Source organism: Montipora capricornis, chromosome 2 (assembly GCF_036669925.1).
Source record: "Montipora capricornis isolate CH-2021 chromosome 2, ASM3666992v2, whole genome shotgun sequence".
Taxonomy (NCBI): domain Eukaryota; kingdom Metazoa; phylum Cnidaria; class Anthozoa; order Scleractinia; family Acroporidae; genus Montipora; species Montipora capricornis.
The window spans coordinates 56794411-56821910 of NC_090884.1; the positions used below are offsets into that span (position 1 = coordinate 56794411).

Consider the following 27500-nt stretch of genomic DNA (forward strand, 5'->3'; position numbering starts at 1 on the left):
ACCGATCCACACTAGTCCTGTGTCTGTTGTTCCAAACTCTTCCTCAAACGATGCTGCGATCAAGAAGCCGAGAAAAACCAAGTAAAACATGGTGTGGTTGACAAACTTGGAATAGGGATGCTCGAACAATAGTCGAAAAACACCACAGCATCCATCATATTTGTCGCAGCGACAGGAAACACAGCAACCTCTCTGTCCTTCTCCCATTCCTATACCGGGTCGGCATTCCTGGTAAGTCGCAATCACTCCACAGCATTCCTTAGACAATCGCAATATCATATAGACGAGAGGAATACCGGGAATGGTGAAAAGCAGCAGCTGGACGATAGACCATAGAATTTTTGGTGTTCGGTTCTTCTTCTGCCAACCTCGCCACTGGAAGTAAATGACCTCATTGAGGATAGTCTGGCATTTGCCACTCGCCACAAACTGAAAAAGATACATTTTATTAGATAGTGCGCTCTGTGGTTAAGTGATGAAATTCAAAGTTGCACTGAACTGCCGGATTATGTTTGCCGTATATAGAAAGTCACACTTCAAATTAATCATAAATACGTTAATCCAACGCTAGTCAGAGACGGTTTTTCCATGTCCTTGTGTGAACTCCTTTCCATTCAGACTAGAGCTACGCTCAGATGGAATAAAGATGGGACTTGAAATTCCAGTCCATTAAATAGATTTCTCTGTTGAAATATAAGTGCTAATGGCCAAGTTTTAAATGCAACAGCGAACCCCTTTCGTTATAGTATTAGTTTCCGTGAACTGCTGTATAGAATACCAAGTAGTAGCTTGGCCACGGTCAGAGTTTTTCCGCCGTTGTGTAGGCTAACGCTTAGATGGTAAACAGGGGAGTGAAAATAGCACTTAAATTACAATCTCATGGATGCAAACACTGGGAAACCTAACGACAAGGAGGCAAGAGTTGAGTTCGGGATCACCAAAGACTAAATCGCAGATCCATTTATTGGTCAAACGAAATTATTTCAGTCGAATCCTGACGATTTGGATTCGATGAAATCTAAGGCTATAACCATCGGGTCATGCCGGCGAAAACTGGCCCGCCCCCCGCCCATGTGTCCAGGGTTCGATTCTTTAACTCAACGTCATATAGGGGGTTGATTCTAACTAATATAAAAGTGATCATAGCAGTTAATGGCAGGAAGCGACCTGAACATTTGCGAAGACTGAACCCGTCCCGTCTTTGCAACTGCTCAAGGTGCTTCATTAACCGCGATGTTCACTTCCGCTTAGAATTACATAGCCGCAGTGTGCATTCTTTATCACACATTGACCTATTACTCAAGATGTAAGACGAACTTGCAATTAATCATTTCTTAGATTTTTTGGATCGGGAAAGTCGTTTTTGGTTGGAAGAATCTGTTTTCGGATTCTTCAAAAGAGATGAGACATCTTCCCGTATGGGAAAGGCTACAAATGAGTATTCAGGCAGTTTTCATACCTTCTGAGGAACTGGTAAATAAAAAGACCCAGCGGATAATGAAAGATACATGATTAATCCTTCTAGAATTTCATTTTACAACTAATTTAATGAAGAAAAACTACCGTCCCTTTCCGGATGAAAATTTGAGTTTGCTGGCCATGTTGGAAATGGCGCTCTTGCCATTGGTTCACTGTCTCCCTTGCATAACAATAGCCGGTTAATCAAGACAATATAATCACAATGCCAACTCAAGTCCTATTTAAAAAGGGAATCATCCGTAACATTTGTCGTAAAGTATCAAATCTACATCTACATCTACATGTTCCAGCACTCGGCAAAGTCCCTTTTTGACTTGTGGCTGTTTCTCCTTAGGTGGCCTCATACACCACAAGCCTTTTTAGAGACATCACCGCCAAGCCGGCCACTTCTGTTGGAGAGAACAGGACAGCCACAACACCGGGGACTTTATCCCCTACTCTTCTCGAATAGTGTTTGGGTTCTTTAACGTCCCACAGGGAACTTATGAACATAGAAGACATTTGTGAGACGGGGCCTACGGTTCATAGTCCTTATCCGAGAAGACTTGAAAGTCTAACCCATTTGCAGATGAAATTACAAAGGCAGCACTTTCTCCTCAGTTATTTTAGGACCCTGAGTGTTGATCCGGCCGGAGTTGAACTCACGACCTCCCGCATGACAGCCCGATGCTCAACCAACTGAACCACCAGTGCGCGGCTTTAAATAACTGTGTGAATCGCCAGTTACCAGTTACCAGTAAATCTCAGTGCGATCGCGCAATATTAGAAAATTCACGACACACTCGTCCAAGCCGCGCCACTGATCAGCATCCGGTATTATAAACAACAATGATGAAGAAACGGCGGGGCTAAAATGCTAGTAATTTGTAACTGGTAACGGGTAACTGGTAGCTGAGCAAAAGGGCAATTATTTTTAAATTCCTTGGGAAAAGCTTTAGTAATTTAGAGAAACCTTTTCTAGACCACTTTCCCTTTAAGTGTTTGCTTAGTTACCTGGCCTTCAAATGAAAGTGAGGCTGGTGTTGACCTTGTTATGATACTGATCTCCCTCCTTTTCTAATGTTAATGGTGTTGTCATTCTAATTAGTAAGAATTTACATAAGAAAAGCAGTGAGCTTTATATCAAAGCAAGGTCAACACCAGCCTCACTTTCATTCATAGGCCAGGTAACTAAACTCACAACTGTAAATAGACTAATAAGCAGCTTTCGGACAGGACAGGCCAGGAGTTTTTCATTTCGTTGTCGATAATTTGCTTTTGTTTATATCGTTTAAAGGAAATAGGTATTGTGTATCGTTTTAGAAAATAGTTTTTGTTCCTGTAATCATTTTTTGGTAGCAGAGCGATGTTTTTCCGAAAGGGACGTTGTTGTTATAGTTTTGTATCGTGTCACGCCCAATCCCGGAGGAAGCTTAAAGGTCTACAAGTTGGCCGAGGAGCAACGAGACGCGCAAGAGGAATATGACGACAAACGTGTAACTTTACAATATGTCAATAAAAAAAATATGATTATAATTAAGAATGTTTAAAATAATTTTAAAAAAACTCTGCGTTAGAGGCAGCAATGAATGTCATGGAAAACCTTTCGGAAGAATATTCACGTTTCGGGGACCGCTTCAACAGAAGAAAAGTTGGAAAAGAAATCGAAACCCTGGAAAACGAATATACCGAAGCGCAAAATAGAGCACAGGAGTATCTGGAGAAGATAAAATCGGACTCTTCGACATTGGAGGGGATACTGACGTTGAGCGAGTAAGAGTCCAGCTTAGAGCAGCACAATGAAGATAAAATTCGAGTCCGACCGAGCCAAGATTTTCAAAATTATCAATTTCGCAGCGAGAAAAATGACGAGGAAGAGAAAACTTTGCAGAATGACGCGACGCCTCGTCGACACGTGTCATCGCCGACTCCGTAACGAGTAACGGGTGATGGGCGACCGATGGTTAGAACACTTGATATCAGGTGGTTGCGAGAAGAAGACGTTTTCATGTTTAAAGCAAATGCTCCGGAGAAAAACTTTCCACTTACTTAACGGAATTTCCTCAAGAAGATAGCCAAGATATTTGATCCAGTTGGGTTTTTAGCACCTCATTATTGGCGCCAAAATCCTGCTGCAAGAATTGTGCACCCGGCGCTGAACAGGATTGGGCTGAGACGACGTATTCCAGGGGGACGGAACCAGTAAAGCACGTAAATGGTTCAGCGAATTAGAAGATCTGCCTGCCATTAAAGTGCTGTTGTGGATTAGACCGACAGAGAAAAGCTCTGACCAGGGTGACCCACCATGATCCACCCTGGTCAGAGTTTTTCTCTGTCATTGTGTGGGCCTATTTCCATCAGTAGGGCTAACGCTCATCCGGTTCATATGGATAGAAAACTAGCACTTCACATTACACTCTATAATAGTTAAGTCTTTTGCAATTACAGTTCTCCGAATCTGAAACGCACTGAAAGTTACATTCATTTTACATTCGCTCGTGAAAAACGTAACAAATTGCCTATCTCAATTATGCTCAATTGTGAAACAATCGTTCTTGCAAGCTCGTGCATTTTGCTATACACAGCACTACAAACACGCGTTTGTTCACAACTTTAGGCCAACAATTTTAATCTCGCTTGACATGTGTCTCTGCGTTAATTAATGAATCGACTTGTGGCCGACGCTTGACATTTTCTGGAATTATTTTTTTGGCCGAGAGCTAATTTCAGTTCGACAAAAGCAGATTTTTTGCTTTTGTTTGTGTTTCGAAGAAATAAGCTAATCTTAAGCGGGAAATCATAAAACCGGCATTTTGCGACATTGGAAATAGTCTTTACAAATTCGAACGTTTGGTTTGTTGGTGTTCCTAAACGATGGAATCAAGTAAAGCTATGATCCTCACAGTTATGGAAGCAATTTTAGGAATGGTGCAGAGAAGCCTGAAAAATTAAGGACTTCAACGGACTTTGAGCTCGTGACCTCGCGATACCGGTGCGACGCTCTACCCAACTGAGCTATAAAGCCACTGACGTTGGGAGATGATTATCATTTTCCCATAAGGAATGAATCAATGAACGAAATGATATATGAAATAAATCATATACCGAACTGCGAGGATTATAGCTTTACTTGATTTCATATCCGCAGCTCAGTATATGATTCATTTCATATATCATCTCCTTCATTGCTTCATTCCTCACGGGAAAATTAGAATCCACAAATCACTAGCTCCCAACGTCAGTGGCTTCATAGCTCACTTGGTTGGAGAGTCGCACCGGTATCTCGAGGTCACGGGCTCAAACTCCGTTGAAGTCCTGAATTTTTCAGGCTTCTCTACGCAATTGCTAAAATTGCGTCCATAACTGCAAGTATCATAGCTTTACTTGATTTCATATCCTATCCGCAGTTCTGTTTATGATTCATTTCATATATCACTTCGTTCATTTAAACAATGGAACGGCGGCCGTGTTGGTGTACCAAACTCTCTGGCCTTTGTGTGGGCCCATTTCCATCAGTAGGGCTAACGCTCACATAGTTCATATGGGGTAGATACTTAGCACTTCGCATTACACTCTAGTCAGTTAAGTCTGTTGAAATATAAGTGCTACACGGCCAACGTTTCTAAAAAAAGTAACCCTTCCTTGTACTTGTGCATATTCATTGCAGTGACTTTAACATCTCCAGTTCCCACGGCCTGCTCCCGTCTGACCTTGTAGCTCAGTCGGTAGAGCAGCGGTGATCGAACCCGAAGGTCGTGGGTTCAATTCCCACCCTGGTCAGAGTTTTTCTCTGTCCTTGTGTGGGCCCATTTCCATTAGTAGGGCTAACGCTCACATGGTTCATATGGGGTGCAAAAGTAGCACTTCACATTACACTCTAATCAGTTAATCCTCCGGGAATTGAGCTCTATTATCATGCAAACGTTTTCTTTTGTTTCGGTGGATAAACAAGGTTACTGATCACGTGAGTGAAAACACTCTATAGCGAAAACAATGAATTGGAAGGTCTTTTGTTTTTTATCTCCGCCCTGAAAAGTTAATGAACAAATCAGTAACTCCACGTGGGAGAAAGCGCGCGTGGTCTTCAACCAATGAGAACAACTCTAGTCACGCTTGGCCGCTAATTTTACTAATCTACGATTTTGACTTCACTGCAAGTAAATGTCCAGAGAACAATAGCCATTTTGCGCAATGTGCTTGTCATAAACAAGGATGAACTTAGACTTTAGAATATGTGACGCGCCAACCCTATTACGCGCTAGATGTGCCAAACACTTTTCATCTCTAAGTGACGCAAAAGACACGTATCCCAGAATAAACATCGGAAAAATGTACAACCTCGAAAGGTCAAAATTTGCTTTGATGGCTTTGCGGATAATATGTTTTAAATGTAAACAACGGGCCTTTCTACTTTTCGAAACTTAGGTATCGTTTTGAAGAGAAGAGGATACGTAAGGGAAGAGGTAAAACCAGCAGCAAATCTTTAGGAATCTTCGTTATCTTCGACTAGTTAGCAGTAGCGCCATGAATAATTTTGGGGAAGATCGGTTCTGAAATTAAGCTCACCTAAGATTCCCGAAGTTAGTCTTGAACTTTTGACGTAAAAATTGAAAGAAATGTAATCTCGGCGATTCTGTTTTGAAAAACTAATTGCGTTCACATTTTTTATCAGTTAAAAAATGCCGGCTGGCTTTTTTAGTTCCTAAGTATTACTGGGAGAAACTGAACAAATACTTTTCTGTAGCTTTCAAAACTGCATCCATGCATGCAAACATTTTACTTGCATAAAATCCATCTCAGAGGTGCAAAAGCCATCTCCTACTATGTATTGAATAAATTACTTATCTGTCTAACAAATTGTCGTTGCCTGGGTGATCCTGAACTTAAAAAATAGTAAATATACTAACCTTTATCCTTTCCAAGTCAGCGGCAATCTTAAGGACGCTTAAACTTTGGCTGAAGTTCTCAGGTTTGTCTTGCTTTAAACACCCTCCTCCTTGCGTATCCATTATGTCACGAAGTTGTTCGTGTGTGCTTCCTTCGACAACAGCTATGGCAAATTCCTCAATTTCATCTGCTCGCCCTTGGTATTCTTTTTTGTTGTGACGAAGATTGTTACTAGCGATCATTTGAAGAAGATGCGAATCTCGTAAAGCGGCAACAATCACGTCTTGCTCTTCATTTTCTCTTCTCTTCCCTTCATCTTTCAAGGAAGTGGACGCACTTCCACTCGGCTTCGTGTAGATCCTCCAGAACCACTTCAAGCTGATGTACAGCGGATCGGAGAGTATTCTGATCCACTCTCTTTCCTCTTCGTCAAAGTTTTCCATCGTTTGCTGCTCATCTTGGCGGAAGCACAGCCAATCGCAAAGCCTTTTTATCGTCTTACCACATTCACAAGAACGCGGCTGCATGCAATTGCAACAGCTGAGGTTTTCCCTATGTTGCTGCTCACCTTGGCAGCAACACGAGCAATTGCAAGTGTTTTTGATCTTGTTACAACATTTGGAAAGAAAAGAGTCGATCTCTTCCTTGGAACAATCACGACAACCCTGCCCACACTGGCAAAGACAAGCTGTCCTCTTTCGTTCGCGTTGAGCAATGGCTTTTGCATTATCGTTTAGAGTTTGAAGTGTCTTGGCGTTCTCTCCATTATCTTCGACTATTAACTTCAATACTTCGTCAAATTCTTTGTTGTCGAGGGCTTTCACAAGCTGCGTTCGAATTTCTTTCTGCTTTTCTTGACAGCCATTGACCACACTTGCTTTTTCCGATTTGTGTTGCGAAAGAAACTCTTTAACTTTGTTCTTGTCTCCTCCTTCCTCAACGTCTTCAGAAACGGCTTCGAGAAATTCGTGAAACATGTCGACAACTCTTTAAAAACAAGGGCTCATTGTCTTCAAATGCGCTAGCGTATTCAAGTTTTTTTCATTTCGCAGAATTCAATTTGTTTACGATAAAAGCCTATAGACTATTTCATGGAAGCACTAATTTGAATTGCTAAACAACGCCTACCACCTTTGCAGACAGAATATATTTGAGGAATGGTTTTCGATTCAGTTCACATGATAAATTGATAAACTGATGCTCTTAAGAGTTTTCAGCTGAGCGAGCGCGTATAACGCAATCGCAGTACTTAAACTTCCACGTCAAATCAGTGATGGATCAAAACGGGTTACCGGTAATAAACATTGTAATCACGAAACCCGGCAAAGAACTTTGTTAAAAATTAAAGACCTCTTAATCACCTACCGTGATGCACCACTGTTTTTTATTGTGAAATGCGACGCACTCACCCTTGACTCGCTTTAGCGATCCAGTAAACAACATTTTTTGCTCATTTCAGAGGGTTTTAGCGGATAAATTTTTGGAAACTGAACAAAAACGTTCAGGTTGAAATGGGCAGGTTCGTGTGCAAATTCCACTCGATCCGCGCAACGGTCGTAGCGGAGTGTTCTTTGAGACATGGTCTCTTCGAGACAACGTCAAAGCAAGAACGATCCAGCTCAAGCAATCCTACTTAATTGATGTATTGAGTTGATGAATAAAAATGCCAACTCGTTGGTCATTTCAGAAGGAATCGATTTTATCATTGACCGGATCAATGTTTTCAAATCTGGAGCCTGTTTCTCGAACGTCCCGATAACGTTTGGGGCCAGGGGCCCACTTTTCGAAAGTCCCGAAAACTTTTCGGGCCCGAAAAGCCATTTGTGAAACTGCCAACCACTTGTTTTAGAAAGCCGTGTTTTCAAGGTAACAAAAAGAAAAATGACTGTGAAGTTTGACGACTTAAGTCCTCTCCGTTCTTGAGATACAAAGGGAATTATGACACCCGAAAATGGCCCGTAAAGTTTCGGGACTTTCGAGAAACGGGCCCCAGAAAAGCTATTTACGAAACTGCCTTCAGCTTGTTTTCGCAAGCTGTTATTTTAGCATGTTTTCAAGAGAAGAAAAGGCAAAATGATACTGTGGTTTGTTGACTTAAAATCTCTCCGTTCTTAACATACAGAGGGAATTATGACACCTGAAGAAGGCCCGGAAAATCTCTGGACTTTCGAGAAACGGGCTCCTGAACCGAACAGTCACGGTGAAACAGGCAGGTTTGTGTGAAGATTTTTAGGATTTTATTCACTAAATTTGACCAACGGTCGCAGCGGAGTCTTTTTCGAGTAACTGATCAAACAGACAATGCGCCAGAACAAACTTCGAGTATTTTTTTTTAGCAACAAAAACATTAAATGTACAGTTATTGAAGTGTGTAATGTTATTTATTTAAATTACTGTCGCGAAGCGAGCCGTGCGAGCTGACAAAGTCATTTGTCACTTCATGCAATTAGATGTACTAAAGGTAAGTGCCTCGATGATGGCGGAATTAATATTTCATGGTCCACGAATTTCGAAGACGACTGAAATTCTCGTAACCAACTTTACAAAGATTTTCGTTCCCGTCTTGGGACGTCCCTGTTTGGCTTTAGGGCAAATCAGTCGATAGTGTAATCATAAAAAAATCTCAGCTATAGACAAAAAATATGCAAACAACAAGCAAAATGACTGTAAGGAAAATTGAAGAAGTTAGTAATCCTTATTAGGTGATCTCTAACGATCACGATTTAGACTGAGAATATCTTTCGGTGCAAATAGCGACTTTCGTGGACCACGAAAAGATTGTCCTGTCGCGGTGCATAACATAACCTAGAGCCTTTTATTTAAACACGATGGAAATTAAAACTATCAGCTTGTGGAGTCGTTTATAAATAATAATGAACTGCAAAACAAAAATAATAAACTTGGAAGTCACAATTTACGAAACTAAGATTACTAAGGTTAAGCAGACTTTATATACAAGAATAAGAATAAGCTGATAAAAACTGAGATACACTAAGAGCTATATACAAAATAGAGTATTCGTTCATCGCGAATAAGTTAGTTTACTTTTTACATCATACATTACCAAAATCAACATCGCTGACTACTTTATGGCGCGTCCAACTTACAAATCGATCTAATAAAACATTTCCTGACTCGAAGCGTGGAATATCGAGAAGATGGCCATTTGTCAAATTGTACGACGAAGACGATCTTGCGATGCATGGTGGCGATTCATTATGGTACACTCTATAAATCAGCTTCAGAATTCTAAAGCTTTTACTCCGCGTAAATACAAAATAAACTTAGTCCACCCTCTGTGGTCTTGTATAAACAAATTCTATGGTAGTTTCAACCTCAAAATAGTTTTTCAGAACAACCGAATAATCAAGTCTTTTTTTCCCTTTCAAAGATAAAGTAGCTCATTCATTCAGGTCAAAAGTAGTGCACAGAGCAAACTTTTGCAGGGACGGCGGAACATATTTTGTATTGGGGGGGAGGGGGAGGGGCAAATAATCCGGATGGAAAGATCGCTGCATAAAGGTAAGCGATTTTCCTAATTTAATGACCAACCGGATAAGAATGGCGTTTACCATTTAGAACCTGGCATTCCATCCTGGTTATTTACTCGATCTTGTGAGAAAGAGCCTGGAAACGGACCGATTCTCGAAAATGGTAGGGGCATTTCCCGAATTCCTTTCCGAACGGAAAAAGAGAACTACCTCTGAAGGTTATCCACAATTTCCGAAAAGAGCTACGGGAAAATTGCCTTTCCATTTGACCTGAAAACGAAATTTCCGGATTTTTGGCAAAATGGTAAGCACCCAGAAAAACAACAATTTGTCACTTATCTGCAATTGCTGATCATGTTTTCTCGTTCACCCCTCTCCGACTGATAGTCGCAATACTGGTGCATATGTCGCGCGGCCGCGGTTTGGATACCACAATATTAAAAGAAAGATGCGCATGCGCTGTGCCTCTTTGCTTCGTGGCGCACTCCAATGATGGAGGCTGGGATGAAAGAGGAAAAAAAAAAAGAGGCATGGTTACACTAAAACAAAGGATCTCTTCGCCTTTGATGATGGCTTGGCTGAACGTCAATCTGCCTTCTTGGTTGTGGCTCGTCCCTTGTTAGTAGCCTTGACAGCCCTTTATAATTCAGAGGGAGAGGATGACGATGAAGGTCCCGACCCTGATGCCATTAAGGACCTACTGAAAGATGCTCTAGTCCTCCTTGAAAACGCCAACTTTAGGCTTAATGCCTGGAGGCAAAAACGCTTCTCTGAGTTCCTCACTGAAGTTGGTAAACGTACTCTGCGGGAAGGTATCCCAGAAGATAAGCACCTTTTCCCGGACAAGTTCCGAGCAAACATCAAGAGTGAACATGACCATAGCTCAACTAACAGCAAGCTTATAAGCACACCGGCCTCGAAACACTTCTCCAAAGGACCACACAGGAGGGAGCAGCCCTTTCGGGGACACTACCTGACCACGTTTTGATCGACACCATGTTTTGATCGCACCACGTTTTGATCGACAAGTACTGAAGGATTTAAAGGAACATCAATTACTACATTATCGCGGTAAAAGGGCTAGGCGTAGAACCTCTAAACAAAATATCCCTGTTGTTATTACCAGTCGCTTTAATGTACAAAGGCGCAGCAGAGGGCCGAATGCTCAAGATCGTGTGTTGATTCCGGTTACAAGATACGCTAGTTTTCATCGTCAAATGGATGAAAGGTACGCTGTCCCTAAATTTTTGTTTATTAATATCTGCAGCCATCTTAAGACCAAAAATCGCATCAGATCCCCCATGGCTCTTGAAATGGATTTGCACACGAATGATATTGACATATGTGTGGTTTCTGAAACTCATTTAAGACTCGATGTTCCTGACGCGGTTATCGCCATGTCAAATTATGCTCTATACCGCCGAGACAGTAACTGGAGTAGAAGGGACATGCGTAAAAATGGGGAAAGTGCCATTTACATCAGCAGCAATATTAAGGTTATCGATGTATATAGATCGGTAGAGTTTGAACTGATTGCGATTACTACTTTCTTGCCCAAGGGACAACATATGCTGATTTGTGGAGTTTATCACCCACCGCTGCGTAATTATCAAGAAACGAGTCTGAGGAGCTGTATAATTGACTTGGCGGACTCCATCTTGGAGAGTTTTGCGGACGGTTTGTTTGTGTATGGAGGAGACCTCAATCAAATGGATATTACCCGTTTCGAATCGCTTTCTGGCTGGCGTCTTTTGGTAAGCTTTCCCACAAGAGGAGAGTCGTGCCTGGATAATTGTTTCACCAATAATCCAGGCTTGTTCAATCTTTGCTATCCTATACAGATGCTGACGAAGACCGATCATAAGGGATTGATATTACCTCGTGGCATAAAACTTAAGCCACTTCGATATAAAGTTCAACTTAGAGATTGCAGGGAACATCGCAAGGCCAATCTTTATTCTGAACTTGAGCAAGTGGATTGGGGTTTCGTACTTTTGCAGTGACAAGTCTCGAGACAAAAATTTTGGAACTTCTGAATGCTTGTATGCCTTGAATAGAATTGAATTGTATGAATAGAACAAATGTCGTCACGCGATCCTTTTTGGATGAGCCCCCTTATTAAATATTTGTTGAAGATCAAGGCCAAAGTTCTCATAAAGATCTATTGAAGAGAATCTCTAAAGCCATTATGGATAACACAGTTCGTTTAAATTCTGCTAATGGTATCGGAAGTTGAGAGTGGTGGAAAACAACAAATGCCATCTGCAGTTATAAAGCTTCTTCTCGTTGTACACTAAGCGAAGCGGAAATTAGGGATCTCAACTGCTTTTTCGGTTACTTGTGCACTGATAATGATTATCTTAAACCAGAACTCATATCAGTTCCACCTGATGCTGAAATACCACGCGTAAACGAAATGCAGGTGTGGAGATCACTCCTAGGTTTAAAGAAGACAGCCACCGGTCCAGATCAGATCCTTTTTCGGGTATGGAAGGACTATGCTGAAATTTCGTACGCCTGTAGTAGCTAAAATATGGAACTTGTCCCTTGAAACCCATGCATGGCCGAGTTCGTGCAAGAGTGCCAACATAACCCCTCTTCGTAAGGTTGAAATTCTCAAGGAAAATGGCGACTTTAGAGGAATAAACATAACCCCAGTTACTGCTAGAGCATTAGAAAAGGTTGTTTATAAGTCTTATGTTAAGAACATTGTCGAGAGTAGCTTGAGCCCCACGCAGTTTGCTTATAGAGAAGGTGACAGTTGTACTGATGCCCTGTTAACAATGCAACACGAAATTCTTAAGTCTTTGGATCAAAAGGGATGCAATGCAGTTAGGGTGCTTGCAATGGACTTCAGTAAGGCCTTTGACACTGTTAAACGCGATCTGTTATTTTCCGCTTAATCCATATATTTTTAATTGGTACCCGCTCCCCTGCTCTGACTGCACAAGCCCTAGAGTTTCGGGCAGTAGCCTTGACAGCAGGAGTATCATTGACAGCTCAGCGTATTCCAGGCATCCAAAATGTGGTAGCAGACACAGCTTCCAGGCAGATCGAGACCAGAACCGAATGGACCTTGGACAGGAAGATCTTCCAGTCCATTTGTCAGAGATTTTACACACCAGACGTGGACCTATTTGCATGCCATTTAAACCACCAATTAATTACCCAAGTATGTCTCGAGGTACCCAGATCCGGGGGCTCTGGCTGTGGCTGCATTCCTTCTGGACTGGAGCAAATGGACTTGTCTAATCCATCCTCCCGTAGTCCCTCTGCCTCGGGTACTGAGGAAGATTAAAGAGGATCAAGCAACTGCCGTCCTCCTAATTGCCCCGAACTGGAACGGACAGCTATGATTTCCAGATCTCATTCAGATGCTGGTGGATCACCCACTGCTGCTACACCAGCGCCAATCTCTGTTGTTTCTCCCATTTCAGCCAACAGCATACCATCCCCTGTGGAAGTCCCTTCATCTGACAGTTTGGCCACTATCAGGGACCCTTACCAAGCAACAGGCTTTCAAAGGAAGTTGTTGACATCTTGGTGGCCTCGTGGGGAAAGGCCACCCAGAAGCGGTACTCAGGCCACTGGAGGGCATGGGTACGCTGGTGTTCTCAACAGGGTTCCTGCCCCATTTCAGCTTCTGTAGCAGAGGTTCTTGCATTCCTTGCCTTCCTAGTTATACATGGAAATTTAGAATACAAGACTACCGCTCTTTATAGGTCAGCTATTTGTTAGGCTCATGACCCAGTTGGCTGTACTCAGTTAGGAAGCCTCCCCGTTGTGATTCGTTTTATGAAAGGGGTGTTTAAGATTAAACCCCCTAAACCAAGATACCGCTCTACATGGAACGTTAAGACTGCCTTATCATTCCTAGAGTCCTTGGAACCCTTAGAAGAATTGACACTAAAGCAGCTTTGTTATAAAACTGTTTTATTATTAGCACTGACTTCAGCAGCAAGAGCTCATGATCTGTCTGCGTTGGACATGACGTATTTTCTCAGGAAAGAGGGGTCACGGGAATTTTCACTTTGTTTGTTTCAGCTCTGAACGAGGAACAGTCGCCATCCATGACTTTTACGAAATCGCCGTTGCATTTTTCTGATTTTGGAGAATTTTCTGGGGATACCACTTGCATGCTGAAGCAGAGAAAAAAGATCGTAGGTCCTTTAGCGAATTAGCAAGTAGAAAAGGACTAAGATTGTGTTTTCACTGGGCCGATTAACTAGCTTAACATTCTTTCTAGGTGTTTGTTTCCAGACCGACATTTACTAGTTAAACTTGAAATCTGTTTTCACTGTGAATTTTAACCCGAAATTCTAGCCGTTTACTCAGCAGATTCAAATTACAACAGCGCGCAACTTTGAAAAAATGGCCAATTGAGACATCAGTTTCGGTTAACAGATCCTTCGGTCGGACTGTTCTAGCTGCTTTCGCCAGTACTTGGGGAAGATGCGGGTGAAGATGCTGAAGATGGCATAAATTGTGGAGCATTTGTGCTCAAAAGCGGGTACTGCGGGTTCTGCATGCCGCCACCGTGAAATAAGTAAGGTCCTGGCCGAGGAACTGAGGGATGTAATGAGGCCGGAAGAATTGTAAATCGGAACGGGAAAGTATTACGGGTGAATTCGTCTGCCATTTCAAAAGCACTGTTTGCAAAGTGAACCACGAGGTGAGCGCCAGCGTCTGGAAAATATATTTGCCAGCTCACGATTTGGCAGGCATCTGTCACTACCGGCAATGTAATTGGCTGCGGCATTTACCAGGACAAGTTATACCATCTCGCGAGGTAGTATAACTTTGCGGGAAGTGGAGAAGTGATCCTGGCACTTACCTGGACAATTTAAACAATAGACCCCTTTAAGTTAATTCCCATTCTGGAGGACAAAGCAATAAGATTGTTTTGCATTTGAAAGGTTTGTTTCTCTCAGGGGAGAGAATAACCATTGTTTTGTCCTCCAGATTGGGAATTACTGAAATGGGTCTATTGTCTTTCATAGCGCTATCCGCCGGATAAATGCTATCCTAGTGTTTGTTTATAACAAGGACTATTTTGAGGTGTTCTCTTGTCTACACTTTGATGAAACAAGGAAACAGAAATAAGGAAATTATTTGTCTAGTCACTGTCAGGAGTCCGGCACGACTAGGAACATGCAGGTTCCATACTTGGTCTATGTCACAGCATTCACATAGACCAACCTATTTTCAGACGGCTCTTTTGTTACATTTTCTGCAAAAAAGTGTGCTCCAGTCCATTCCATTCCGAACCCCCAAGTATAGAGATTTACGTACACTTCCGTGATGAAATAAAAATGACCTACCATGTTTTTACTAGTGAAAAGTTGTGGTATCGGCCTTTTAATTGGTCGGACGATTTTCTCACTAGTGAAAAATTGTCGTATCAGCCTTTTGATTGGCTAATATTATGTTGAAGTTTGGCACGAGTGGCCTGTGCCCCGACAGCGGGAGTAAAATTTGTAATCATGGTGGTCTACTGGTGTATGGTTTTCAAAGTTTTTGATTTTTTATTGCTTAGTTTTCTCCACAAAATACTTCAGAAGATCTAACCTCGTTAACTTTATGATCTCTTGTACTTATATAATAAACAAATTACTTCATGGTTGGCTCGTTTGTACGTTTTTTATTACTCAATCGTGTGAAACCATCGAAGACAAAGCCAACGCTGTTACTTTCATTCTTAGTCAAGTATCCGCGTGCTGCATTTATATGTCTCGCATGAGACATCGCGACAAAACTAATTCTGCAAATTGCTTGGAAGGCAACCAATTTTGTCGAAGATCTGTTAAACAAGAGCCGACAAACCGTTGGTGTTCTTTCAAGCTAAGACAATTTTACCAATTTTACATATTGGGTGTCTGATGACCTTCCGCCTGTGTTGGTAACTTCATCTGCATTGACTAGCATGCAGCCATAATGCACAATCTTTGATTATATTAATATTTTAATTAAAGGCATCGAATTGTCCGGACGAAATATATTTCGTAATGATAATGCGCCAGACGATCTCAAACCCCCACGACTCGATATGTTCAGAGTCTGGATAATCCTTTCGACAAATATTTCTTTCTCCTTTCGTCGACCAAGGCAACCATAGTTCCATCGGGTTATAGAATAAAAAAGCAAAAACCGATTAATATTAGGAAACTTTTGATCGGAGAACGCGGGCGACTAAGAGTACCATTTTTCTGTACTGAGCATGCGCATAATGTTTGGAGGCCGACGACACCGCGGCAAAATGAGTGCGCATGCTCCGCTTCGAACACATTTGATTCATTTGATTCGAGCGCTTGAGCTCTTTGTTTTTGAGTTTATTCGGTGGCGAAGGAAAAGTTCTATTGGACCTTTTGATGATCAAGATCTCACGCTCAACATGGACTCAACAGAAAAACTAAACAGTAGTTCCGAGTTGTTTCCAACGAGAAAGTCAAAAGAGGTAAGCTTATTTTAGGCATGAAATATATTTATTTGTTTATGTCGTTTCCATGGAAGTTATCTTTGCCAAACCATGTTTGCTCGTGTTTCGGTCACACCGTTGAAGACCTAAAAGTTGTAAATTTTAAACTGATAACATTTTTCGTTTACTGTTTTTCGCCTAAGGGCACTTCCTCTAAAAACGCGGAGGGTTTTGACACAACAGAAGTTTTAACCTCTGACATGAGAGCCATGGATTTTTCTGTGACCTGGTTCTTCACGGCAAGAGCAATGGTTTGTATGGTAGATGGTGATGCTCTTTCCTTTCCAGCTCTGTGTTGCTTTTCAGGACACACTAGGTTGTGGTATGATTAAATTTAATTGATCTCTAGATTTCTGTTGATTTCATGACCTGAAGAAATCTTGTGGAAAGTGTTGATATCGAGGATACCTAAACTTCGAGCCAGGATTCGAGCTAGGATCCGAGCCAGGATTCGAGCTAGGATCCGAGCCAGGATTCCAGCCAGGATTCGAGCTAAGATGAGCTTTCTCCGCTATTTATTCTCGAATCTCTCGGTTAGGTTAGGTCTCGAATCGGTTAGGTTAGGTCTATTTAGGTTGGTTCTAGTCTAGTTAGGTCTAGTTAGGGTTAGGTTAGGTCTCGGTTAGGTCTCGAATCCTGGCTCGGATCCTAGCTCGGATCCTGGCTCGGCGGAATCCTAGCTCGGATCCTGGCTCGACGGAATCCTAGCTCGGATCCTGGCTCGGATCCTAGCTCAGATCCTAGCTCGGATCCTGGCTTTATTCTTAGTTTATCTCGTTGATATCTGGCTGGCTGTCATTTTGACTGTCATTACTTTCAAGATGTGAGCAACTGTTTTTACCTGCATTGTTAGACAAAACCTCTTATTAAGGGAGTCAGTTAAGTTGTTTAGTTTTTTTTTATAAAGGGATGTTTAAGGGCACAGATTTCCATGTTTTTTTCAAGTATCTTAAGTGACATCTGTGCATGAAAATGACCAAGAAATAATAATATTATTGTTTTACTTTGATCAGTTTCCTGTTGTTTCTTAAACATGTCATTTATTCTTATTCCAGTGCTTAAGTCTAAAACTCTTCCTGGTGTGTGTGTGCTGATCTGGTCAAACCATGCATGGCAAGCAACATTCCAGATTGTTTTCAGAGATTGTGATGAGGATTTCAGCATTGAATATTTTATTGGTTTTGTGATGAAAAAAGCCAGGGTTGTTATTTATCTCTCATTTTTTCCTGCATGAGATCTGGCATGATGACAACAGTATTACTGCAAATTAAACATCACAGATGTGAGCATGTCAGTGATTAATACAAGATGGTTTCCAAACGGCTCTTCAAAATTGTCTAGAAAAGGACGACAATTATTTACTTGCCACACCTTCTAAGTCAATGTTTGAACAAGCAAATATAATTTGGTTTTTTAATTCAAGTAAACTGTCTTACTTTCATTAATACAGCTGTATGTTATTCTAGTCTTTCTCTTGCTGAGCATGGGTTTGGATATTAACTTCTGAGAATGCTCCTACTTGTAATAGTCTTAATAATGAATATACAGTACTTACAACAATAAAATTAGAGAGATATTTGAGTTACTGTATATTGTGTTTTGTGGTAACACATACCATAGTAGTTGTTGTGGTTGTTGTTGTTGAAAAGGAATCAGATAGAGTCATTGTGGGTCCAGATAGAGCCATTGTGGGTCTATCATTGGGTAGTGAAACTGGATCAGTTGTGCACAATAAAATGTTAGAGTATGAAGCAGAATGCCTTTTGTCTTGCTGGATGTATGATTACATTCCTCTCTCAGTATCTTTACACACAGTGCAAAATTTAGGCTGGATTTTTGCTGGTGCAATGCATGCAAAAGTGAAATCAGTATTTTCCAAACACATGCAGGTGAATGGTTTCATTATCATGATTCTCATGTCTCCCCACCCTCATCCCAGCAAGGCTCTACACGGTGATCGACAAAGCTGGTGAAAAAAATTACAGTTACCAGCTAGCTGCAGGAAAAATACTGAAAAAATATTTTCAACGATGGACCACTACCAAACTCCAAGTAAAAGGGAAACATCAAGTAGCATTGGAGTCAAATTTATACTTAGTTTCAAAACTTTTTTGGGATCCTCTCTTAAAATTAAGACTTATTTTCTTTATTTTATTGCCCCGCTCTTGTAAAAGTAACTGGTGTTGTAAAATATGAGAATGGAGGGCAGGTAAGTGACTTATCCAAGTTGCCGAATGAGTGGGATGCGGGCATGAAAAGAACTTAAGCTTATTTCTCAATTTCAAATGATTCCAATGAAACAAACAGACGATTTCCTCATTCAATAGGAGCAACATAAGCCATGTTTGCAGAAGGAATTATCATTCTGCCCTTGCAAAGATGTTTACCCGGCGTTTTCCTTCTCAGTGCACAGTTTTCCCCCCAGAGGTTTACCAACGCAGAGACCATCGCGACTAATAACATTACGAACTTCGTCCTTTTGCTCTAGCGCTCGAATGCAAGGTAAAATTCTCCTGGTTTGAAATATAGTTTTTTGGTTTGAAAAGACACATGGAAGATTAGTCTTTCAGGAAGCTCTCTTCAAAATTTAAACCTTATCAAAGTAGTGTTGTCCTTATCATCGCAAAATGAAAACAAACACAGAGAATTTAAATTGCCGCCATTTTGCCGCGCTGTTGTTTCTATTGCAAATTTAATTGGTACCAGTCCCTCGCGCGTGGAAACGATTCGCGCGTGGCCCAAGCCTGCGCACTCATTTTGCCGCGGTGTCGAGGCCGACATTTTTCGAAGTGCGCGTCATCCCGCGATCTAAAGGTCCCAGCCGGGTATTGATAATTGCCCGGATCCAGGCTCGAGTGTGTAGCTTAGATCCTGGGACTACATAGTTTTAGGAGCCTCATAAAAACACTAAAGATGAAAAGTTCATACAAAAAAAAGTTAGCGAAAAAAGTCGGGCATTCAATATCTTCGCAAAGTGGCATTTCCTTTGTAAGTTGCATGCAGACTTTGAATATTAGCACTGTTTTCTCGATTTGCGTGTGTCTGTCGTCGAAGATGAATACTGTCGTCCACCCAAACAATCCACCAGGCCACACTCTCACCAGTCTCCCACTTTTTTTGGAGTGGGCAATTTAGCATTTCCTTGAAAAATGCCGTCACCAAGAGTTCTTATATGAGCATTGTTTTCTCGATTTGCACTCGTTTGTAGTTCTGAAACATTCCCCAATGCCACACTTTTGTAAGTCTCTCGCAGTTTTTGGAGGGGACAAATTGACCAGGTATGAGGGCCTCAACCTTAACAGTGCAGTTTCCATCCATAATTGTCGCGACGTGCCTGGGCATCGGACCAGCCTTGGTCACGTTAAAGAATTGGAACAATCCCCAACCGTCTCGACCGAGAAAGCTCAGTCAGCAACATATATTTAAAGCTTGGCATACCTCTGTGTTGCAAGGTTGTAGTCCCTTTCCTCGCCTTCGCATCTTTTCTTCGCATCGCCATTCTTGGAGCTAAAAGGAAAATTTATACGCTTATATCTCCAAGATACCCTGACATCTGCATCAGCAAATAACATACCATTGTTTATTTGTTATTCTACGGAACTTTTCTATGGAATCAAGGATAATAATTTACAATTTTTTTGATGACAATTATTTATGAAATTCTGATCTGCAAAATAGTGTTTTTTTGTTCGGCCATTTTTCACAGTTCCGATTTTTCCCGAATTTTTCCAAACGATTAATCGGTTTGCTGGATGTGATTGTGACGTTTCAAAATGGCGCATAGCAAACGCTTGGCATGCTGGATGCTATGGTGACGCGCAGATTTCGAACACAACGATTCTCTCGATTTCTCACGCTTGGGACGTGCACAGGCCAACCACGAACAAACAGGATACCCAATACGTCTCTTTTATCGACGCAATTAAGCAATTAAGCAACAATGATGGCTACTGCAAAGGGGGACGTCATTCCAAAACATAGCTTTGCTCTATCGTAAGTATTTCTCAATTATCCCATCTTGATCATGTTGTACAGTAGGCGCGAAGAATCCTATAAGTAGGTTGGTACGAATGAGAAACCTGAGTGGTCCTCGCACTCGGCTGGACAATTCACTATAGATGTTGCCGGTAAAACCCCTTCGTTCTCAAGTTGAATCCGTTTTTACCTAGGTTAAATTGGTTATTCTAATTTTACCTGGCTTGCTTGAATACGCACTAAGATGAATCGAAGAAACTTTTATTTGGAGCCTAAATTTAAGCCTGGAGAAAAATTAGGGTCAAGTTAGGATTTAGGATTTTTGGTTGTTATACATGGATGTCAATAATTATTGACTTATTATACAAAAGTGAATAATGAAAATAACTGTATTGGGTTGAGCATGTTCGTCGTTGTTGTGTAGACACTGTTGTGTAGAGACTGGTGTGTGAAGATACTCAACTATAGATCTGGAGAGGTGCGAGTTCGAGTACTGGTAAGTGCGTTGCACAGTTCTTCGTTTCCGTACTATGTTATAATGTTGAGACTAAATAGATAAATGTATGAATACAGAAACCGATGAGATGATAGGAAACATTAAGATGGTCTAAGATGTGTTGAGATGCATAAGACAGGGCGGAAGGTATAGGTGCTTTCAGTCCTTTTAGGGGCTTGATAACTGCTTTAAATTAGGTGCTGTAGCCTACTGTAGGTAAAATGAGGATCACCAAATAACCTGGGTGAAAACGGATTCAACCTGGGATCAGATTTGACCGACAACATAGGCACGTGAAAAATTAAGGTGCGATAATATAAGATCTTTATGTCGACACTGTAAATCGTCCGTCCAAGCTAAAACATAGTTGTTTTCGCAAGAATCTGATTGTCTAATAAGTCATTTGAATTTCCCCAAGGAATCCGCAATTCTTAGATTTTGAGGCAGGATGGTCCACAGAAGAATTAGGCGGGCTCGATTACCAGCCCGGCGCTGTTTCGGGAAAAGGAAGCCTCGCTCCAGGGGCCCATTTCTCGAAAGTCCCGAAACTTAACGGGCCATTTCTTGGTGTCAAAATTCCCTTTGAATCAAGAACGGAGAGGATTTAAGTCGTCAAACGTCACAGTAATTTTTCTTTTTGCTTCCTATGCTGTATGTATTGTCTGGGACAAATTTGCCTCAAATCTTAAAAAAACTAAACATATACCAATTCTCAAAACTATCGAAACCTTATCTACTGTCAGAACAACATAGTTAAACATAACTTAAGCGTATATCTTTTCTCTCTTTTGCATTGTACTTTTAAAACGGCTTCTTTGTAAATAGATTCTTTCTCAATTCTTTACAACTTTAAAATCTGGAGAACTGGCTAGAAAATCTTAGGATTATTTTAGCTCTAGGTTATATCAAGTACAAACAAATATTATGTTTCTTCTATTTATGTACGTAAGTTAAGCGTGGGACGCGCGGTGGCCTCATGGTTAGCGCGCTCGACTCCGGATCGAGTGGTCCGGGTTTGGGCCCTGGCTGGGGGCATTGTGTTGTGTTCTTGGGCAAGACACTTTACTCTCACTCTCACGGTGCCTCTGTCCACTCAGGTGCATTACTGGGTACTGGCGAATTTAACCCTGCGATGGACTGGCATCCCATCCAGGGGGGAGTAGAAATACTCCTTGTCGCTTCATGCTACGGAAACTGGGATAAGGTCCAGCCTAATGGGCCACTTGGCTCGTAAGCAGACTTTACCTTCTACTTAATTAAGTACAAGGCGAATAAAGGCGTAGTTAAAGTTTAATTTTTGTTTTTTTTTGGGAGGATACCTTTAATACGCGCGTCGGTGGCTCAGTTGGTTGCGCTGTTATGCGGGAGACCCAACACTCAGATCTTGAAATAACTGAGGAGAAGGTGCTGGATTTGTAATTTCATTTCAAGAACCACAGGTCCCTTCAATCAACTTTTGTTCCTAAACTCTGTGGGACGATAAAGATCCCACAAACTATTCGAAATAGACTAGGGGATGGAGTCCCTAGTGTTGTGGCTGTCTTGTTCTCTCCAGCAGAAGTGGCCGACTTAGCGTGATGTCTCTAAAAAAGCTTGTGGTGTACGAAGCCACCTAAGCAGAAACAGGCATAAGTCAAAAAGGGACTTTGCTAAGTGCTGGAACGTAGATTCAGATACGAGCATTCTTGCGCATGCGGGTGAACATGTGGGTGTATGGGCGGCACTAGGCTTTTATAGATTGTAAACAGAGTTAACTGAATAGAGTGTAATGTGAAGTGCTACATTTCAATCCCATATGAACCATGTGAGCGTTAGCCCTACAGATGGAAATGGGCCCACACAAGGACAGAGAAAAACTCTGACCAGGGTGGGAATTGAACCCACGACCTTCGGGTTAGATCTCCGCCGCTCTACCGACTGAGCTACAAGGTCAGACGGGAGCAGGCCGTGGGAAGTGAAGATGTTGCCCTGTTGAGAAATCAAGGAACTATTTGCTAGGTTGAAGCCGGAAGATTTACCCCAGACCGGCTAACAGAAAATGTAATTGACGTTCATTTCTTTGATTGTAAATGCCCACGTAAAAGTGTAAAAGTGTGACATTAAAATGGGATACACCGTATAAAGGCTAGTTTTCAATAGCGACCTTCAGATTGCAGTACGAGGACAACTGCGTGTACGAGATCTCAGTTTTGAAAACGCGCAATTCGAAAATTTTCGTTCCCAGCACAGAAAAATCGCACTGGTACTTGTTCTCGTACTCCAGTCTGAAGGCCACTATTAAGCATAAGGCCGTCCGCTTCTTTTTCTCCGTTTACCGTCCCCCAACTGACCTATGTTTTTGAGGTTTCAACCAAAAAAAGATATGAAGAAAGTAATGACTAAACTTTTAAGCGGTTATAGTAACTTTAATCCCAGGGTAAAGGTGACACTCTTCCACAGGAGAGGTTTTCTGTCCCCTTGGGATGAAAATATGTGAGCTGAACCACATTCAACTTCGTTCCCAGGGTCTCTCTTCCTTGCCTCCACCCTGGGAACGAATTTGAACCACATTAACTCTCTAACTCAGTCGTTCAGTCTACCCCTGCAACTCAACTCTTTCTGCATCTTGAAAATTGTTCCTTTTCGATTGCTTTTGATTTTATTTTTGCTTGTTTAGATTTTTTGAATACGACCGACTAAACACAAACTTAGAAAAACCCATCATTGTCGACGGTAAACGGAGGAAAAAAACTTTAAGGGAGAGGCCAGCAACATACAAGCTCCGTAGGGTATTTGTCATGGGTAACTTTTAGTAGCTCGGTCAAAAACGTCAGTCAAAACACACTAATTTACTTGATCTAATGCTTGTGGTGAGATCTTAAAACCAGCCTTTTTTTAAAGAGGAAAAGCACAGTTAACCGATAACTGCAGTCCATAAAACTTAAATGTCATTTTTTCGGCTCCATTCACGCAGTAAATTGCGGTATTACACAAACTCACAACAAGTGGTAGTTTTAATACACATTTTCACACTTTTTTATAACGTTTACTAGTCCACATCATTTCCACAAGGCACATTCCATTATTTCACAACGAACGATTTACAGCTGGAAAGTGCAAAGTACCAGCCATTAGGTGCTCTGGAAACGAGTATTTTTCCTGTCGAGACGAAAGCGCCTGGTTGTAGCACACTCATTTGACTGTGGACTAGTACTCTGGTCCCTAATTAAAAGTCAACTACACTGGTTCTTCTACAATAGTTTTCTTTTTATCTCGCGCTAGCCCTTTGGATAGATTGTCGAAAGTATATTTTTACGTTTTGTGATTCCAGACTTTTAAATGTACAACTGTACGGCCCATTCTTTTGAGACCCTTTCCCGAAAAAAATGACATATCCTGTCGTTGTTTTCTTCCGAGATGACCTTTTCTCTTCGGGAAGAGGTTACTAATCAAAAAAGTGAGAGAAAAACTTGAAGATCAAAGGGTCGAACACGGCTTTAAAACATACTGTCTGTTACTGAGTTATACCGTTAGACCAGGAGCTCATCAATCGTAGGGGAGCCTCCACCTCCACTAATTCCTTGAGTCAACCCTTTCCCGAGTAAAGTTATTTTAAGAACAGGTTTTCCCGCGAAAAAGTATCATATTTCCCTTGACACTGAGATAGCTCTGTTTTGATTGGCTTTTACAACAGTGGGCGTGCTGAATCTCCCAAGGAAGGCATTCTTTAAAGGGAACCTTCACTAAAACAACAAACGAACTTTAAACCACAGAACATAAGGCTAACAATTAAAATTGTTCAAACTTTTTCCAATGAAAGCGTAAATGTATCCCAAAAAAAAAGAATTTCAAAAATGCTTGTTTTGGCTTTCAAATATACTGGGCGCCGCCTTCTTGGATAATTGTGACACGTCGTGGTTGCCCTATTGTTCTGACACAAAGAGTGTTTGTTCTGGAACAGTAGGGCAACCATGACACATCACAATTATTCAAGATGGTGGAGCCTGGGAAATTTGAAAGCCAAAACAAGCGTTTTTGAAGTTATTTTTCTCGATTATAAACGCTTTGACTAGAAAAAGTTTGAACAATTTTTATTGTAAACAGTATGCTCCGTGGTTAAAGTTATTTTGTTAGTGGAGGTTCCCTTAAAGGGGCTAGGTCACGCAGTTTTAGGCAGTTTCAGCGCTGATCGAATGGTCATAGAATTAACTAAAATATCAAAATAACTGTTCAAAACTATAGAAGAACTCAAACAAAACACAGGGACTCCAAGAAGGGACATGCATGTACAAAAATGTAGAGGATTGAAAAGGATTGAATTTGGGTAAATTTGAAAAACGTCGGCCAACCTTTTTTCAAATTTATATCAGTCTATATCAAAATGTAATTTACACAGCTGGAAAATCATTTTCAGTTGTTATGTGGCCGTGATTTTGCAAATGAAAGACTCTTGCTCTGCCAATTTGACGTTTAGAGCTCATAATTACCAAAATTAAACAAATTTACTGAAAATAGCGTGACCTAGCCCCTTTAAATAAGTCTACTCGTGAGCGAAAGAGTTGACTACTAGGCCAGGGCCAAGTATGGGTGATAGAGGCTCTTCTTGATGAGCTCCTGGTTAGAGAGAAAGCCGTTGGCATGTGCCTGGCATAATTTATGGTATTTAACGTGTCTGAAGGGTTGACGTTAATTCAACCCAAGCTCTGATGGTGCTTCTAGCCACAGCAAAGCAATTTCGTCCAATCCGAAAAAGAACTAATTGCTGAAACACAGATAAACCGATTATTCCCCAAAAGAATGCGCCCTAAAAATGTAAACAACTCGGAATAATATTTTACATGCAAACATAAAGTAATGATAAAGGAACACTCAAGATTTAATTTTAAGCTTAAAAGACTACTAAAATCAATTGGAATAGTCAGTAATTATTAATTATTAATTCTCACACTAATTAATGCAAACTACGAAATGATCAAAGATAAAGTGTATGATAGATAGACATATAGATCATCTCAATAATGCACACATTTTGGTTAGTTCTCATCTATGATCTAATAGAGAATAGACGCAGAGCTGACGTCATCATTACAAACGTTTAACTCTTTACGATATAAAACCAATAAATTCCATGTTGCCGTGCGCCTCTTCAGTACTAGATCACTAAGGATGTCAAAATGTGGGAAAGACATTAGAGACACACTCGGCTATCCCCTCGTGTGCCACATTTTTGTTCTTACAACATTTTGACGTCATCTGTGATCTATTACTGAGACGCACGGCAACATGGGAGTCTATTTGTTAAGCAGATACTGAAACAGCGGATAAAAACCCGTTTTCTAAGATATATAGATCATCGCAGTTATCGAGCTACTCCACACAAGTTGTTAATAGGGATCAAGCACGTGCGTTTTTGAGATGCGGACGGTAACCGGAAGAGAACATTTCGTGTACAAGGACAGTGGTGTCTCCCAGATTTTTAGACTTATCATCTCTAATGGAGAAAGAATACTTAGCAATATAAATGTGGTTGTGTAAAGACAAGTTAAAAGAGAAAACAGCTCACGACTGGTTGCCGTCCGCGTCTCAAAAACGCGCGTGCTTAAGCTCCCTAATGGCATCTATCATAATCTCTGAAACTAGAAATATACTTCTTAACTTCAAATTCTAAGGAAGTATCTGTTTCAGTTTAAATGATTGTTCTTTCAAATGAGAATTTTTTCCGCTCAGTGGATATCTTTAGGTTCGATTTCAGCCAAAGATATCTGACCATACCATCTCGTTTCAAGGGCTTTTCACCCACGTCTCCGCGGAGGAAAGCTCTGGGAACCAAGGTTACTGACCATATGTAGTGGTTGTTGATAAAACTACTCGTACCACGATACATGACTGGCTCGAACCCCAGCACTCGCATTCCAAACTTTACTTCGTTTTCTATCCAATTGAAGTCAGTAAAATGAGTTCTAGTATTACCGAAGAGATGGGAATAGTCAACCTCGTTCCCAGGGCTTTTCGGCGCATAGAGTAGGGCGGGCAGGAAAAGACTGGTAACCCGCCCTACTCTCGGCGGAGGAAAGCCCTAGGAACGAGGTTGGAGAATGGCACCACCCCTACCACAATAACTCCACGAGGCATAGGCTAGGAAAAGAAGCCTTCGCGTTGCCCTAGACTTCTCATTTCTTGAGATCTATCCATTTCAATTTGTACGATGTTTTCCTTCCTCGAGGGTCAATACGTACTTGTAAACTTCTGTGTTATAGTTTCTGTATGGAATCGGGACTCGCTTGAAATGTCGTATGGTGTCTGTATCGATTCTTGAAATTTGTAGCTACTCCATATATATAGACTCTGATAGTCTCACCACGATTTTTAAAAGCGCTCAACTTACAGGAGCATTAGATTACACTATTTGATAAATGAAATCTAGGGCTTCAAAGATAATTCATCGCTTTTTTGCGACACCTCTGACCACAAGCACCTTAAGCGAGTGACCTTTAATTTTTGAAATTTTGGCAATATTACACAGGGGAGTTCAATTTTCTGCAATAAGGTCCATACATACTCGACAGTTTTTGAGCGTGAATTTGTCTCTGTGCGGGCATGAACTTGTTAACTCGTCTATTATGTTCAGGGTGCGAGGATCTCAGTTTTCAGTAAAATATTTTCGCGGAGGCAGAGCATGCATGGGAAGTGCAATGGAAAGTTCTCAAGAAATGCGATTCTTAGAGCAATATTTCAAAGA

The 27500-nt window shown here is 41.2% G+C and overlaps 2 protein-coding genes and 1 long non-coding RNA gene across 3 annotated transcripts in view; 1 reads left to right on the plus strand and 2 right to left on the minus strand.

The window, feature by feature from the left end:
* Window positions 1-8052, minus strand: part of LOC138028343 (short transient receptor potential channel 6-like) — a 29778-nt gene extending 21726 nt beyond the window's left edge. Inside the window, exons 1-2 of the mRNA XM_068875845.1 lie at window positions 6366-8052; window positions 3-429 (exon numbers count right to left, since the gene is read on the minus strand). Of these exons, the coding sequence (XP_068731946.1) occupies window positions 3-429; window positions 6366-7322 (1384 nt within the window). The 5' untranslated portion in view covers window positions 7323-8052. The remainder of the gene's footprint in view (window positions 1-2; window positions 430-6365) is intronic.
* Window positions 8053-16135: 8083 nt separating this feature from the next.
* On the plus strand, window positions 16136-18059 carry LOC138038142 (uncharacterized). Its single transcript, XR_011130196.1, has 2 exons — window positions 16136-16290; window positions 17367-18059. It is a non-coding gene; the product is annotated as an uncharacterized lncRNA (long non-coding RNA).
* A 6998-nt stretch (window positions 18060-25057) lies between these two features.
* Window positions 25058-27500, minus strand: part of LOC138028351 (uncharacterized) — a 39526-nt gene continuing 37083 nt past the window's right edge. Inside the window, exon 6 of the mRNA XM_068875854.1 lies at window positions 25058-27500. This exon is cut by the window's right edge and continues 1226 nt beyond it. The gene's annotated coding sequence lies outside the window, so the exon portion shown is untranslated.